The 12,857-nt window shown below is 53.7% G+C and overlaps 5 protein-coding genes across 5 annotated transcripts; 1 reads left to right on the top strand and 4 right to left on the bottom strand.

Annotated features, from left to right (window-relative positions):
* Positions 1–155: 155 nt before the first annotated feature.
* Positions 156–1,251, bottom strand: J4E93_002610 (uncharacterized protein; the record flags this gene model as incomplete). The annotated part of the gene is made up of 2 exons (XM_049340552.1): positions 156–254; positions 307–1,251. 2 exons carry the CDS (start codon positions 1,249–1,251, stop codon positions 156–158), a joined length of 1,044 nt encoding a protein of 347 aa, XP_049202874.1.
* Positions 1,252–1,764: 513 nt separating this feature from the next.
* Positions 1,765–2,379, top strand: HUS5 (SUMO conjugating enzyme Hus5; the record flags this gene model as incomplete). Its single annotated transcript, XM_049340551.1, has 3 exons — positions 1,765–1,799; positions 1,852–2,036; positions 2,126–2,379. 3 exons carry the CDS (start codon positions 1,765–1,767, stop codon positions 2,377–2,379), a joined length of 474 nt encoding a protein of 157 aa, XP_049202873.1.
* Positions 2,380–3,247: 868 nt separating this feature from the next.
* Positions 3,248–4,233, bottom strand: PAB2 (poly(A) binding protein Pab2; the record flags this gene model as incomplete). The annotated part of the gene is made up of 4 exons (XM_049340550.1): positions 3,248–3,457; positions 3,516–3,603; positions 3,791–4,047; positions 4,156–4,233. The coding sequence occupies 4 exons, from the start codon at positions 4,231–4,233 to the stop codon at positions 3,248–3,250; spliced, it is 633 nt and encodes a 210-aa protein (XP_049202872.1).
* A 558-nt stretch (positions 4,234–4,791) lies between these two features.
* On the bottom strand, positions 4,792–6,553 carry J4E93_002607 (uncharacterized protein; the record flags this gene model as incomplete). The annotated part of the gene is made up of 4 exons (XM_049340549.1): positions 4,792–5,413; positions 5,470–5,522; positions 5,934–6,459; positions 6,507–6,553. The coding sequence occupies 4 exons, from the start codon at positions 6,551–6,553 to the stop codon at positions 4,792–4,794; spliced, it is 1,248 nt and encodes a 415-aa protein (XP_049202871.1).
* A 725-nt stretch (positions 6,554–7,278) lies between these two features.
* On the bottom strand, positions 7,279–12,378 carry J4E93_002606 (uncharacterized protein; the record flags this gene model as incomplete). Its single annotated transcript, XM_049340548.1, has 6 exons — positions 7,279–8,363; positions 8,414–10,198; positions 10,259–10,285; positions 11,288–11,303; positions 11,354–11,856; positions 12,081–12,378. The coding sequence occupies 6 exons, from the start codon at positions 12,376–12,378 to the stop codon at positions 7,279–7,281; spliced, it is 3,714 nt and encodes a 1,237-aa protein (XP_049202870.1).
* Between the last annotated feature and the right edge of the window lie 479 nt (positions 12,379–12,857).

Genomic DNA, 12,857 nt, shown 5'->3' with positions numbered 1-12,857 from the left:
CAAAGAAGGCGACTTGGTAGTGACATCATAGGGACTCTACACATGTTGTAAGAAGGAATTTGGCATCTCAGTATAACAGATTGCTTGGGGGAAGGCATCATATGTACATTGGGTATCTGGGAAGAATGAAGCAGACGAGTTATCGCACAAGGAGATCACTGAGTCGGGCAGCCCTGATCCATATCCTGAAGCGCCTCCTGCGCAGCATTCATATCACCTACGAGATCGGGGGGTGGAGAGCCAGCGGCTTGCATCTACATTAATATTAGCGCTTATCGCATCACACATGAGAAAGCAATCACATACCTTCTGCATCCTCTCCACAATATACTCCCTATCCCGCGCATTGTCGTCACTGTACCCTTTCCTTTCGAACCTGCCTACGATCTCCCTAACCAACATCTGCTGCTCCTCGTACCTCTTCAGATCATCCTTCTCACACTTTTCCTTGTTCTTGTCCATCCACGCTGGGAACTTATCGTCTAGCTCCTTCATCGGCTCGTACAGGATGTCCTTGTTGGTGAGCTGCTCCATCATGCCCATGAGCACTTTACTGAAGTCCTCGTCGCCTCCCTCACCAGCACCACCGAAGCCGCCTGATTCCATAGATGCGAGCATCTGTGCGAGGATATCGTCTTGGGAGGAAGATGCGGCGGCGGAGGTTGCGGTATCGGAGGATGACTGCATGCGCTCCATGGTCTTCTTGATAGTTTCCTGGAACGTCTTCTCTGCCTTTGCAGCAGTCGCCTTCTCAGACTGACCCGGCACCGCTTTCTCCTTCGCCTCGCCCGCACCCTCACCTACATGCGCATGCCCATGTTCATGCCTATGCGCAGGATCTTCCAACGGGTTCGCGCCACCCATTTCCGCACTCATCTCCTTCATAATCTCGTCGAACTGCTTCTGGAAGTCGCCCTGACCGAGGAGCTGCTCCATCTCCTTCTGCAGCTGTGCCTGGAACGCATCTTGGTCTTCCATCATGAGTTCAGCGGGGGAGATGTCTGAGGCTGGCCTGCCTGGCCCGGAAGACGACGGCGCATCGCTGGACTTGGGGTAGGCTGCTTCTATTGAGGAGGCGGTAGGGGCTTTGGCGTCGAGCTTCGTGTTTGCGAACTCGTCGAGGACATCGTCGAGGTCGGAGAGGTCGTCTTCTTCGGGGTCGGAGGCTACTTCGGCGGGGGGAGGGGCAGTTGTGGTGGTGGTGGGTTTAGCGAGCTGCTGCTCTTCCTTCTTTACGGCTGTATCCGCCATCTTGGTGTGCTCTCACTGTGAGATATAGGTAAGGCTGTATAAGGGTCCAAGAATTAGAGAGAGGAACAGGTAAAGAAGATCGTAGCTACCTAGACCAGACACATGCCATGTCAGCCTCGGCCCGCGCATACGATGTAGGCATTGGATCACATAAGCGGGGCAGGCACCAGAGCCAAGACCTAGCGCGGGGCAGATCGCGCATCGCACCTTCCACCTTCGCGCGACGGGATCTAGCCCCGAATCCCAACGCTGCGGCGCCCGATAATTGTTGTCAGGTCACGTGCAACCGTAACTCGACTTCACCTGGTCCTCTTACCGTCTGCAATCCTCACCTTTACCACAATCGTAGCACGTTAACAAGCGCGACGCCATACGCTCAAGCTCGCGATATATAAGACGCCGTCTTTGCAGTTTTCTCTCTATCTTTACCGCACGCTCTGCCGGTATCTCAGTACGGAAATCCACGAGACAAGCTAGAGGCGCAACGGCCAGCCTTACATCTACACCGACACTATGTCTCTTTGCGTCAACAGGCTCTCGGAAGAGAGGTACGCGCCCTCCGTTTTCCACATATATGTTCCTCGCTAACGCGGCAGCCAGAAAGTCATGGCGACGAGACCACCCCTTCGGCTTCTTCGCAAAGCCCATGCGCGGCTCCAACGGCATGATGGACCTGAAGCGGTGGGAATGCGGCATACCAGGAAAAGAAAAGACGATATGGGAAGGCGGTCTTTTCAAGCTCGAAGTCGCATTCCCAGATGAGTACCCAACAAAGCCACCGAAGTGTACGTCCCCACACATCTCTCAGCCCATGTCCATCCCTCCTCCGCCAAACCTCAACCCATCTGCCTAACAGCAGCTAATCAGCTCACAGGCAAATTCGTTCCACCCCTCTTCCACCCAAACGTCTACCCCTCCGGCACCGTCTGCCTCAGCATCCTCAACGAAGAAGAAGGCTGGAAGCCCGCCATCAACATCAAAGAGATCCTGCTGGGCATCCAATCCCTCCTCGACGAACCCAACCCAGAGAGCCCAGCACAAGCCGACGCGTTCAACCTGTTCAAAAAGGACAAGGCGGCGTACGAGCGCAAGGTCAAGCAGATCGTCAAGGAGAACCCGGCGCCGTAGTACGTTGTCAGTGCGCCAAAGGAAGGGCTACATATTGTCGGGGATGAGATGGGGGGAGAGGTGGTGTACCGTGGGGTGAGGATCCCTTTTGGTTATATGTGACTAACGGTTCGCGAGGGCCGTTATCTGGGTTGGGTACGGGATGGTGTGGTCAGGCCTTGATGAGCTGTTATGCAGTGGTCAAGCTGTCTTCCACTCAGTCGCGGCGGACACTGCTCAGACGAGGTGGATGTGCTCTTGCATTTTTCTTTCTTTCTTTGCCTTGACTTTTTGGTTGAGGCGCGCTTAGTATGGAAACGTCTTTTTGATGAGATACGGATCCCGGCGTTTGGGGTAGGTTCCCAAGCATTGTATGGGTGCTTAGATGGTGGGAGAAAAGCCGCATGTGGCTATGATACCTGACTTCTTCTTTAGCCTCCTGGCATATTGCGCATGGAGTAACATACACGATTGATTCATCTTTGTCGTATTCCAAATTGATATTCATGTGATCGGCTGCACGAAGCCATGATGGCTGTAGATGTACTCAGTATGATGCGTGATCCCGCCAAAGTAACAAACACACGAGACGAAGGACTGCACGCAACGAAGCAAAGAAACATATATTAAACCCATCCGGTCCCTCAGAAAACCCGGTTGATAAGAAGTCCAGCAGCCCTCTCGCCGCATCCTCACGACATGTGTCCAACAATCATCCTAATAGTACAAGCCTCGGATCTTACAGATAGTCACCGCGACTCCCAATCCAATTTTGTGTCCTTTGTTTCCTTGTTCACCTTTGCCTCGAGAATCCCAATATAGCAATACAGAAACGACGACCTAAGTCTCTGGGTGGTATAACGCGTGCCGGTGTCGTCGTGTCATACCCTTAGTATGGGCGGTATGCCGATCCGCCTCTTCCGCCACGGTATCCACCACGGTAACCGCCTCCTCGTGGAGCGCCGCCGCCGTAGCCGCCACCGTAGCCACCACGGCCGCCGTATGGTGAGCCGCGTCCGCCGTATCCGCCTCGAGGACCGCCTCGGCCGCCGCGTCCGCCTCGTGTCATACCGGGGAGGTTCGTTCGCTTGGGGACGACCTGGAAATATGTAAGTTTGCGTTCGCGCATTCCGTGGAATGTGTTGTGTATCCCATACCTTTAAATTCCGGCTGCGGAACTGGCTGTTGTCAAGGACCAAGGCCTCATTGACCAGATGTGGTTCTGTGAATTCCACATACGCATACCTGCATACGCTCATTAGCGTTCCGATCTTTCTGCCAAACTCTTGCCAGGTAGCGAAAGATACTTTCGCCCAACTGTTAACCCAACAACATGTACGCGACTGTGCGCGCGCATACTTGTTGATGTATGAAAACAAAAAAACTTGGAAATGCGCAAATCTTTCAAGGAAAGCCTCCTCTTAGTACTGACCCTTTGGGATGACCTGTGAACTTATCGAGCAGGATCGTCACACGGTTAATGCTTCCGATACTCTGGAAGTGTGCCTGGATCTCTTCGGGGGAAGCGCCGTAGTCGACGTTGCCGACAAAGACACTGCGCGCGTCGACGTCTTCTTTGCTCTCGCGCATCTCGTGGCGTTCTAGGTCCGTCTCGCTCTGCATCTGGCGTAGCTTCTGGGCTTCTTCCTCCATTTCTTGTACGCGTCGCCTCATTGCTGAGATCTCTTCCTGCATTGCACTGTCAGCCTGCTCTTCTATATCGGAACTTGTATGCGCGACACCCGCCGGCTATCCTCGACGAGTCTAACGCGCGCGTTGTGGTGGATGGTATCGTACCTCTTCGTTGGGGTCTTCGGCGGTATCGAGGCGCTCATCCTCCTCGCGCTTCTGTTCGATAACCTCGGCGTCGGACATGATGATTTGGGTGTAGTTGAAAGTCTAGGAGCCACGTCAGTAAATGAGAGCATTTAACGGGCCGTCCATGACTTACCGGGCTAACGTGAATGTTCCGGGGGCGTGAATGGTAATTAGATCGCGACCGTTTGGCGGTTGAATTTCCTTTTTGCTGTGATAAGATCAATCACAGATTGCGACGACGTGTAAATGACTGGTGGAGGGTGTGTAGGCTGAAAGGCAGCTGACGGAGGTGAAGGTAATGTTGCTCATACGAAATGACGAATGGCGCTGGGGAAGCTCGTAGCGCGACGCTAACAAGGCAGCGGAGCCTCACTTATGTAAGCACGGGCCAGCTGCAAAGCTGCGTCAGACTCACGACCAACACCTTTGTTTCACTCAGTCATGTCATTGTCAACGCCTTCCACCGGGGTTTTTGAAACTGATTGCATTTCTCTTAAGTCATTCACGCTTTTCTTAGCCATGCTGTCCTTGTTTTGCCGAAGCGGCCATCCATTCTTGTACTGCCTGCACCAAGCATTGACACATTTTCCTTCCGTTCTCCAAACGTGAGACCTTTCACTCTCCGTCTTTGTCCTCAGGTGACACACACTCAGCGGTCTTGTAGTCCTCGCGTTTGAGCTTACGATCGGCCTCCGGTAGCTTGCTGAGATGATGCATCTTTCGAAGAACAAGAACCAAGAATTCTTGTGGCAGGTGATCAGCACCTTCCTCCCCGTTGACAATGATATCCTCCACGCCTTCATTGTAACAGAACGCATCTACAGCCAAGCGGATTAGAGGATCATCCTTGGGCAAGTCCCCTTGGAAGATCAAGTCGACATTCGACGCACTGAGATAGCCATCTGACAGCCAATCGAACAGGCTATCCATCAATGCGTTCTTCAAGGTTCCGATCGATAGATTTTCCGCTAGTAGGTAAACGTTCAGCCTGTTTTCCTCACTGTCCATGTCGATCAGGGAAGGAAGGCTCCTTTCATACATCCAGTCAACGAGAATGTCGAAATCCATGGTATCGAAATCTCCGAGCTCGGGAAAGTATAAGATTTCCGATCCGTCGGCAAGGCGGCTTCGAAAGTATCCTGAGTGGTATGTCAACAGCCGTTTGTGTATGGTATAGCGTTTTTGCTTCTCGCGTAGTTTGAAGACGATGACGACGGTCTCTGATGCGGCAACGGCACTGTACGGCATGAGCATCATCTCGAATGTTTCATATATATGTGATCAGTCATATACCTTGTGCGAGGTGCTTCGTTCTTCTTCATAGCATCGCTCTTGAAGTGGTGTGTCTTTGTTTATTGTTGGTATAGCTGGATGCAGATGTCGCCCTTGGTCAGCAAGGATCAAGTTGGATGAATAGCGGAAGGCAGGGTGTAGGTGAGAAGAAGTACGAAGAAGATCCGCAACAATCGCTGCCACTTATAGCAAGATGGCCGGCAGATCGCATAAGGTGAGAGATATCTGGCTCTCTCACTTCAAACATCTCCTAACAGTGCATTCTCTTACTCTTCAACATCACCTCCCTCGTCAACGATTCTAATGCACAATCGAGGATCACAGCTGTGTTTACTATTTTAAACCTTCGGAATCAACCTTCGCTATTAATTAATCCTCAAAACCTCACTATAATCCTCCCTCTTAAAACTCTCCAGCTCCGGCGGCGTCTCCCCCAATTCATTCATCCTTAACATCAATCTCACAAGAAAATCCTGTGGTAAATCCAACGCATCCACCTTTTCACAATCAATCATATGGAAAACCGCCTTGCGAGTAACCCATATATCCACCACAAACCGTAGCAATGGATCCGACTCAGGCAAATTACCGAAAAGTTCAACGATCATGCGGCAGCGTGGTACCACTATCTTCGGGCGAAGGAAAAATTCGAAGTAAATGTCCATAAGCGCGGACTTGAGGCCGGGGACGAGGAGCCGATCTGCTAGAATGTAGGTTCGACTTGAGACGGAAGAACCTTTGTCGGCTTTGGGAGAACCGAGTCGTAGCGAGGTGTTTAGGGTACTGCGGTATATCCAGTCGACAAAGGCATCGAATGCGTCGGTATCGATGTCGGTAATGGGAATAACGCCCTCTTCGGCTTCTCTGAATGCGCCGGCTAGTGCGCCACGGAAATAGCCGGAGTGGTGCTTAAGGAGTTCGGTATGTAGGATGTACTCTTTGCCTTCAGCACCGACCTTGACAATAACAGTAGGTGAAGTTACTGCGATGCTATCTAATAGTTAGTGTTGTGTCGTGCTATACGGCATTAAACTCACCTGGGGAGAGGCACCGCGTCGAAATATGAAGGCTCCTTAGCGGCCATCTCTGGGTAGTGTGTTGTGATGGTCTGCGTCTGTCGATGAAGAGGAGTAGAGAGGGCAAAACCTTTGACTTTCGCTTGAGTCAAGTGAAATGTACTATGCTCAGTTATGTCGCGACAATGAAAGGGAGGACTAGTTCTCTTTACTTCGGCAGTGTCAGGGACGACCCTAGAGGCTACAATGCGTTCACCGCTCGAGAATGTGGCCTATGTAGGTTAACGTAATCGCCACGCATCTAATCACAACTTCCATGAGGACGTTCGGAGTCAAGTATGGAGTCCAGTGAACCGACCCTCCGTCAACAAACTGGAGAGGTCACCGAAGACCACAGACATGACATTTCCCAAAGTGGCTTTCGTCGGGTTACGAACGAATGTGCTGTTCAGCACTCGCCTCACACCACCAAGGTCTTTCCAGGAGACAAGAATCCCATGTGCCAAGTAAAGCAGACACCGTGCTTTTCTTTTGTCATTCCTATGTGTCTCACTAGAAACGACGTTGGACGAATTGAACACGAAAAGCGGCTCGAAACCGCAACCCATAAATCGGTATCGCCTGTGAATATTTTCCCGTCCCAAGACCACATCAAATAGAGATATAGACGTCCATCTCATCTCCATGACATTTTCATAACATCGTGGCATCCTACTCCAGCAGGATACCTTGACGTATTCTCTCATACCAAAATTCATCATCCTTCCCGTCCGCATGGCCCAGAACACATAGCCTAGGCACTGCCCGGCGGCCCGCCCATATTCAGAAGAATATCTAACATGTCCATGCCACCGATATCCGGTCCCATAGCCGTCTGATTGATCTCCGCACCCCACTGATCCAGCAAAGGATCAAGTGGCAGCGCAAGCCAATCCTGATCTTGGCCGGCGCCCCAGCTCGCACCACTATTTGCCCACTGACTCCAGTTGGTATTGTTATTGCCGTTGGAGTTGTTGTTGTTTGTATTGTTGTTCTGGTATTTCTGATAGTTGCCAGGCGGAGGCATGATGCTGATGGAATTGCTGTTGGGGTCGTAGGGTTCGGCTGAAATACCCCAAAGAGGTGTCGCGCGACCGCTGGCACCGAGGCCCATACTAGGGGAGCCGGGCACGCTGGTACCAGTACCAGAAAAACCTGTTTGCTGTGATCCCATGTATGCCGGTGCAAGGTGGTTGGTGTTGTTGAGTGGAGCGGGCGGAGGCATCAACGGTGGCTGGTTCGGGCTCTTGCTTCCAGCGCGGGATATGCCACTCGAGCCGTTGGCAGCAAGGCGCACGAAGCGCGAACGGATGCGGTGGGTCAGGGTTTCGACGAGATCAGCGAAGCGGTTACCGACGTGCACATCGTCGACTATGCTCGTTCGTAGGGCATCGACCGAGTCGCTGAGCAGGCTAAGGCTGACAGCCACGTCTTCTTCGGTTGCGCCCAACGCAAATGTCTTGAGCAGAATTATGGCCACACTGACGATGCGGAAGAACGTGCGCACTGGCGCATGCCGTAGATAGCCACCAGGATGCAGACCCTCCACCACGACTTTCAGTACGTTGCGTGACGCATCGATGACTTCGTTGATGTAGTGGCGATCGTTCGCGTACCACTTGACGAGTGTACTAAAGGGAATAGCGCCGCCGTCATCGTTACCAGTGCCATTGCCGTTGCTGTTTGGAGTGCGTCCGTTCATGCCGTTGGGCTGAGCATGTGTCTGTAGCGGAGTGTTGTGCGTGCAGCGTTCTACCACCGCCTGAAGAGCGAGGGAGTTGAGATATACACGCGTGTACTCAAACTCGATGATGAGGACGTGGCGGAGTTGTGCCGGTACTAGAGGTTGTTAGACAGAGTGTGTGAGAGCAATGCATTGATAATCCTACCTTGAGGGGCTCGGTCGAAGCATTTCCTCCACTCCACCAATGGCCCTTGGAAGAACTTAAGCATCTCCTCGTAGCCTCCCGACTTGAGCAACTCCCTGGTCTTGCGTCGATTGGAGAACAACTTCAGGTTACCCATCTCCATGACCTTGGCAATGCGAGCCCAGAAGTCGAGCACAAGATCTTGAACAGCGTGGCGTTCCTGGGTAGCGATGGATTCGAGCGGAAGGCGCTGGCCATCTGAGCGCATTCCAAACTGAGCTGGAGGGGCCTTGATGCGACTGATGCGCTCCTTATATAGCTCAAGTGGTGAGGGTCCGCCAACTAGGTTCTCATCTCGCTCAAGCTTGGGAAGCATGGAGGTAAGGCCCAGTCTGCCACTGGTCTGGGTGACGTATATTATGAGCAAGTCGCGAAGATGGTTCTTCCTCCGGTAGTAGGCCTTCACTGTCGCATGTGAGAGGTGCTGATTTGCCTCTTCGAACTCGGTCTCGTTCGTCTCGTCGAAGACGCCAATCTCGAACGCGAGCGTCATGGCGTTGCCCAGCAGCATCCAGCACATACGGTCACTGCGCCAGCACGGCTCCAGCCAACTATCGATGCGCTTGTCGCCCACACCCTTGTACATATCAGCCTTCGGTCCTGCCTCGTAGGGATCGTCGGGGAGAACGAGCTCGTCGTCGTCATCGCCAGGAGGGAAGTGCAGCGCGCGAGGATGCCATTCGGTAAGGAGCATCAGACTCTCGACAGTGCCAAGTGTACGAAGGCCCTTCCGCGACAGAGGGTTCACGTCGGATCCAGGCTGCTGGCCTGCGCCACAGAAGCCGCCGCCGAACTGCTCTTGTCCGAAGATCATGCGATCTATCATGCCCTGCAGGTACTTCCATAGTTTCTCGTGGATGAGGTATGACCGAGATGTTGCGCCAACACCACTCGAGCCGCTGGGTTGGGAATACCTCGCCGAGATGGTCAATAGGGTGATGACCAGCATAGGCTCCTCCTTAAGCAGCTTTGCGTGAAAGGCATGATCGCGGTAGTCGGGCACGACGATTGGTGTGAGCGGCGACAGGAAGGCGTAGAAGTAGTCGATGTATGCGATTGCTTCCTTTGCCGTGAGCCATCCTGCGCGCACAAAGCGAAACTTTGACCAGGCTCTCACGGCGTCGGCGAAGGCAGCTTCGTTCGGCGGGTCGGGCAGCATGGGTTGCTGTATAGCCGGATCGACCGAGGGCTCGACGGTGGCGCGCGAGTTGGCGCGCGCATGGGATGTGTTGGGCCGGGGGCTTGCGAAGTTGGTCTGCGAGCCTGGTGTGCTGCCGAGGGTCGGTCGCTGCATGCTCGAGCTGCTTCCGGTGCGGTGGTGGTTGTTCATGCCAGCCGCCTCGAACAGGAGGTTCAGCGCATCGTGGCCGCTGTAGACCTCGCCCGCCTGCAGTGTCGCGACCGTCTCGTTGTTCACCTTCTGGTCCTCTTCCTCATTGGGCGTCCGCTGGTGGCCGCCCGAGGTGTTCGGCCGTCGCAACGGTTCGTATCGTCCGATGGAGCCGCCTGGGGTTAGAGGCTGCGATATGTACGCCGGGTTGTTCGTCGTGGTGATCAGAGGCTCGGGCAGGCCATCTGAGCGCTGGCGCTTCCTGCCATTGCGCACCTCGTAGTCGTCGACCTCGTCATAGTCGTCCTCGCCGTCGGCCTTGCGCTTCCGGCGTGTCGCAGAGAAGAAGCATTCCTTACTCTCCCTCCTGCATCGCACGCAGGGCGGGTCGTGTGGGTTATCTACAGGGCCAAGATCTGAGGTATATCAGCAATTGCGCGATAAGCACACTACAGAGTCAACGTACCGCATCGCACCTTCCTGCGTCTGCACGGGATGCAGGCCTGGTAGGTGCGCGTGTGCTGGGCATTCTGCGTGCGCGGCGGTGGAGAAGCATTGGAGCCCGCCGTCGACATAGTGGTGGTGGATTACGGTCGGCTTGCACCGGCTGAGAGCTGGCGGACTTTGGCTCTGATAAGGGCTGGAATACCGCCGAGGCTCCTCAATCCAGCGAGACGGTACCTGCATGCAATATGCAACGTGTGTGCGCAACGGTAACGCCTACAGGAAGGTCTTCGTGTATGACTCCGCGCAATTCTGCTATTTGTTATCGTCGACTTGAGCTTACGGTACTGAGGCGTCGAAGGACTCGGGAGCGGGTCACGAGCGCGGGGGCTTTGGCTATTACGGAATGGCGTGTCCGCTCCTCCAATCTTGAACCACAACACCACGTAACAGTCGCAAACTCCCTCGGGTACCTTACGATCCATTGCCGGGTCACGCGTTGAGTGTGGCCGTGCAATCCGCTGCTTACGTCAGGGCGACCGATGCTTCCTGGCTGTACCTGCTGCTCGCGGCATGTGATCTGCTCGTGCACTCTGCGCGTGGCACAGCACCCAATCCGGCCAATGGGCAGTGAGCGGAGACCACAAACGTCATACCTGTCGTCTTTGTCCGTGTCTCGATCTGGCACGGTTGGTGGCTGGGATATAAATTGTTGCAACTCACGCGTCACGAACAGCCCCAGAACGCGTCTCGATGACATGCCATAGCTTCTACTAGCGCACGATTGCATAAGCATGTATCCAGGTCGGAAGCATGGCGGCAGGCCTTTGACAGAAAGCAGGAATATATCCCAACTGGAGATATGGACATATGCAACGCCAGCACGCTTAGCACCTGTTAAGCCGGAAGACGAGTACCTTCAACATATCCTCCAACACCCTTTGGCCACGCAATGTATATCCAGGCAGCCATCTTGGGCAATGTCAACAAAACGCCAATGTTGCATCCTTCCAATGTGCCATCGCTGGCTTCACCCTGGGTTCCCTAGCACCAGAACCCACAGGTCATGTCCGAAAGCTACAACGCCGTTAGTCATCGTACCATCAAGGAATCCCAGGATGACTTACCCTCGGGTGATCGTTCTGGTGGTTCTCATCACAGCTAGTCTCGGCGCGCGTCCACGGGTTCCAAGAGCACATGCCCATGGCATCCGGGGTGTTGGTAGTCAGAGTGCTCCAGTAGCCACCCTTCGGCTCAAACGCAAAGTACATCTGCCTGTCGTCCGGATTGTAGTATACAATCAAGCCACCCATGCCCGACAGCCTCACAGCACTCTTGTCGATACGACCAGCCCCCTCGGGGTACGTGACCACGGATTTACGATTGTTGTCTTCGACGCTGTAAAGCATGCCAAGCATCTGGTTGTGCCAGCCTTCTGCGGGCGTGTGAAGACACTGCTGGAAGAGTTGCAGCTTGAAGGAGCAGAATCCTGGGGCGTAGTCTGCAGAGGATGAGTTGATAGCGGCTGGACTGGGTGGTATCGAAAGCATCTCGGGGAGCGCCTCGGAGCGCGCGCGCTTCACGGTGAAGTCTGACTCGGGCTTTGCGCAGTCAAATTCGCAGGTCAGGGCTTGAGACTTCAGTGATAGTCAGTAGGAGTAAACAGAAGAGTATCTTGGGAACTAACTCGGTGATTGCGGTTACTATCGTTGCAATCCAGCGGCAGGTTGTCCCACGGCTTAGTGGTGCAATTGAATTCGCTGTCTCCATTCTGGTTGGGCCATTCAGCGTCGCCGTAGATGACTATCTCGTGTCAGTACTTTTGGAATCCCAGGGGCTCGCGATAGTACACACATCCGATACTGTCCCTCTCATATCCAATCTTTAGTTTCTTTCCAGCAACCACGCCGGTGAGCGTCTGTCCATCGGTCAAGTCAATGAAGTCGGTTTGCTCCATAAACTGGTTGCCAGCGCCATCATAAACGGGTGAGAGATCGACGTAAGTGTTGTCGTGGTTGTCCCAGCAATCCTGAGTGATGACGGCGTCGAAGGAACAGCGACCGGGTGTGAAATCGGGGCTGACACCTTGAGCGACTACAGAGGTAGTCAACAAGAGAAGCGCGCAGGCGACAAGGGTAGACCTGATGAACATATTGGTAACAAGGGTGCTTCCAAGCCGGCGGGATGATTGAGGAAGGTATCAAGGGTAGGAATAGGCTGGGGCGGAAGGTGAGTGTTGTAACAAGTGATATGACGTGATCGCTGGTCGCAAACGCTCAGACGTTGGGCATTTCAAGTAATGAATGTGTTGTGGTAATTCTGAGAATGAAGGGGTGGTTCGAGGGTTAAGAGTTCCACTGCACTTTCCTGGGACAGGGTCACGACTGGGCTTTCAGGATCCACGTTCGAACCAAAATTCATACCCGTCCGAGCCGCAATTCTTTGTTTCTGGTGCGAGTTCTCCTGACAGATCCGGCGATCGCGCGTTTGTCATTACGCCAATAAGCCACCTGTCGATGGAATGCTGCCCAAGATGTGAGAGACATCTGCAACTTGTGGTACATACTCCAATACTTGGCGCTACGTACGTGTAAAAAGTCCAACAATTGAAGCGACGCTCACCATTGTCTG

The sequence above is a fragment of the Alternaria ventricosa genome, assembly GCF_023758065.1.
Source record: "Alternaria ventricosa strain BMP 2768 chromosome Unknown scaffold_3, whole genome shotgun sequence".
NCBI lineage: Eukaryota > Fungi > Ascomycota > Dothideomycetes > Pleosporales > Pleosporaceae > Alternaria > Alternaria ventricosa.
Note: the sequence above shows the minus strand (reverse complement) of the source record. Positions and strands in the feature narration are given on the sequence as shown.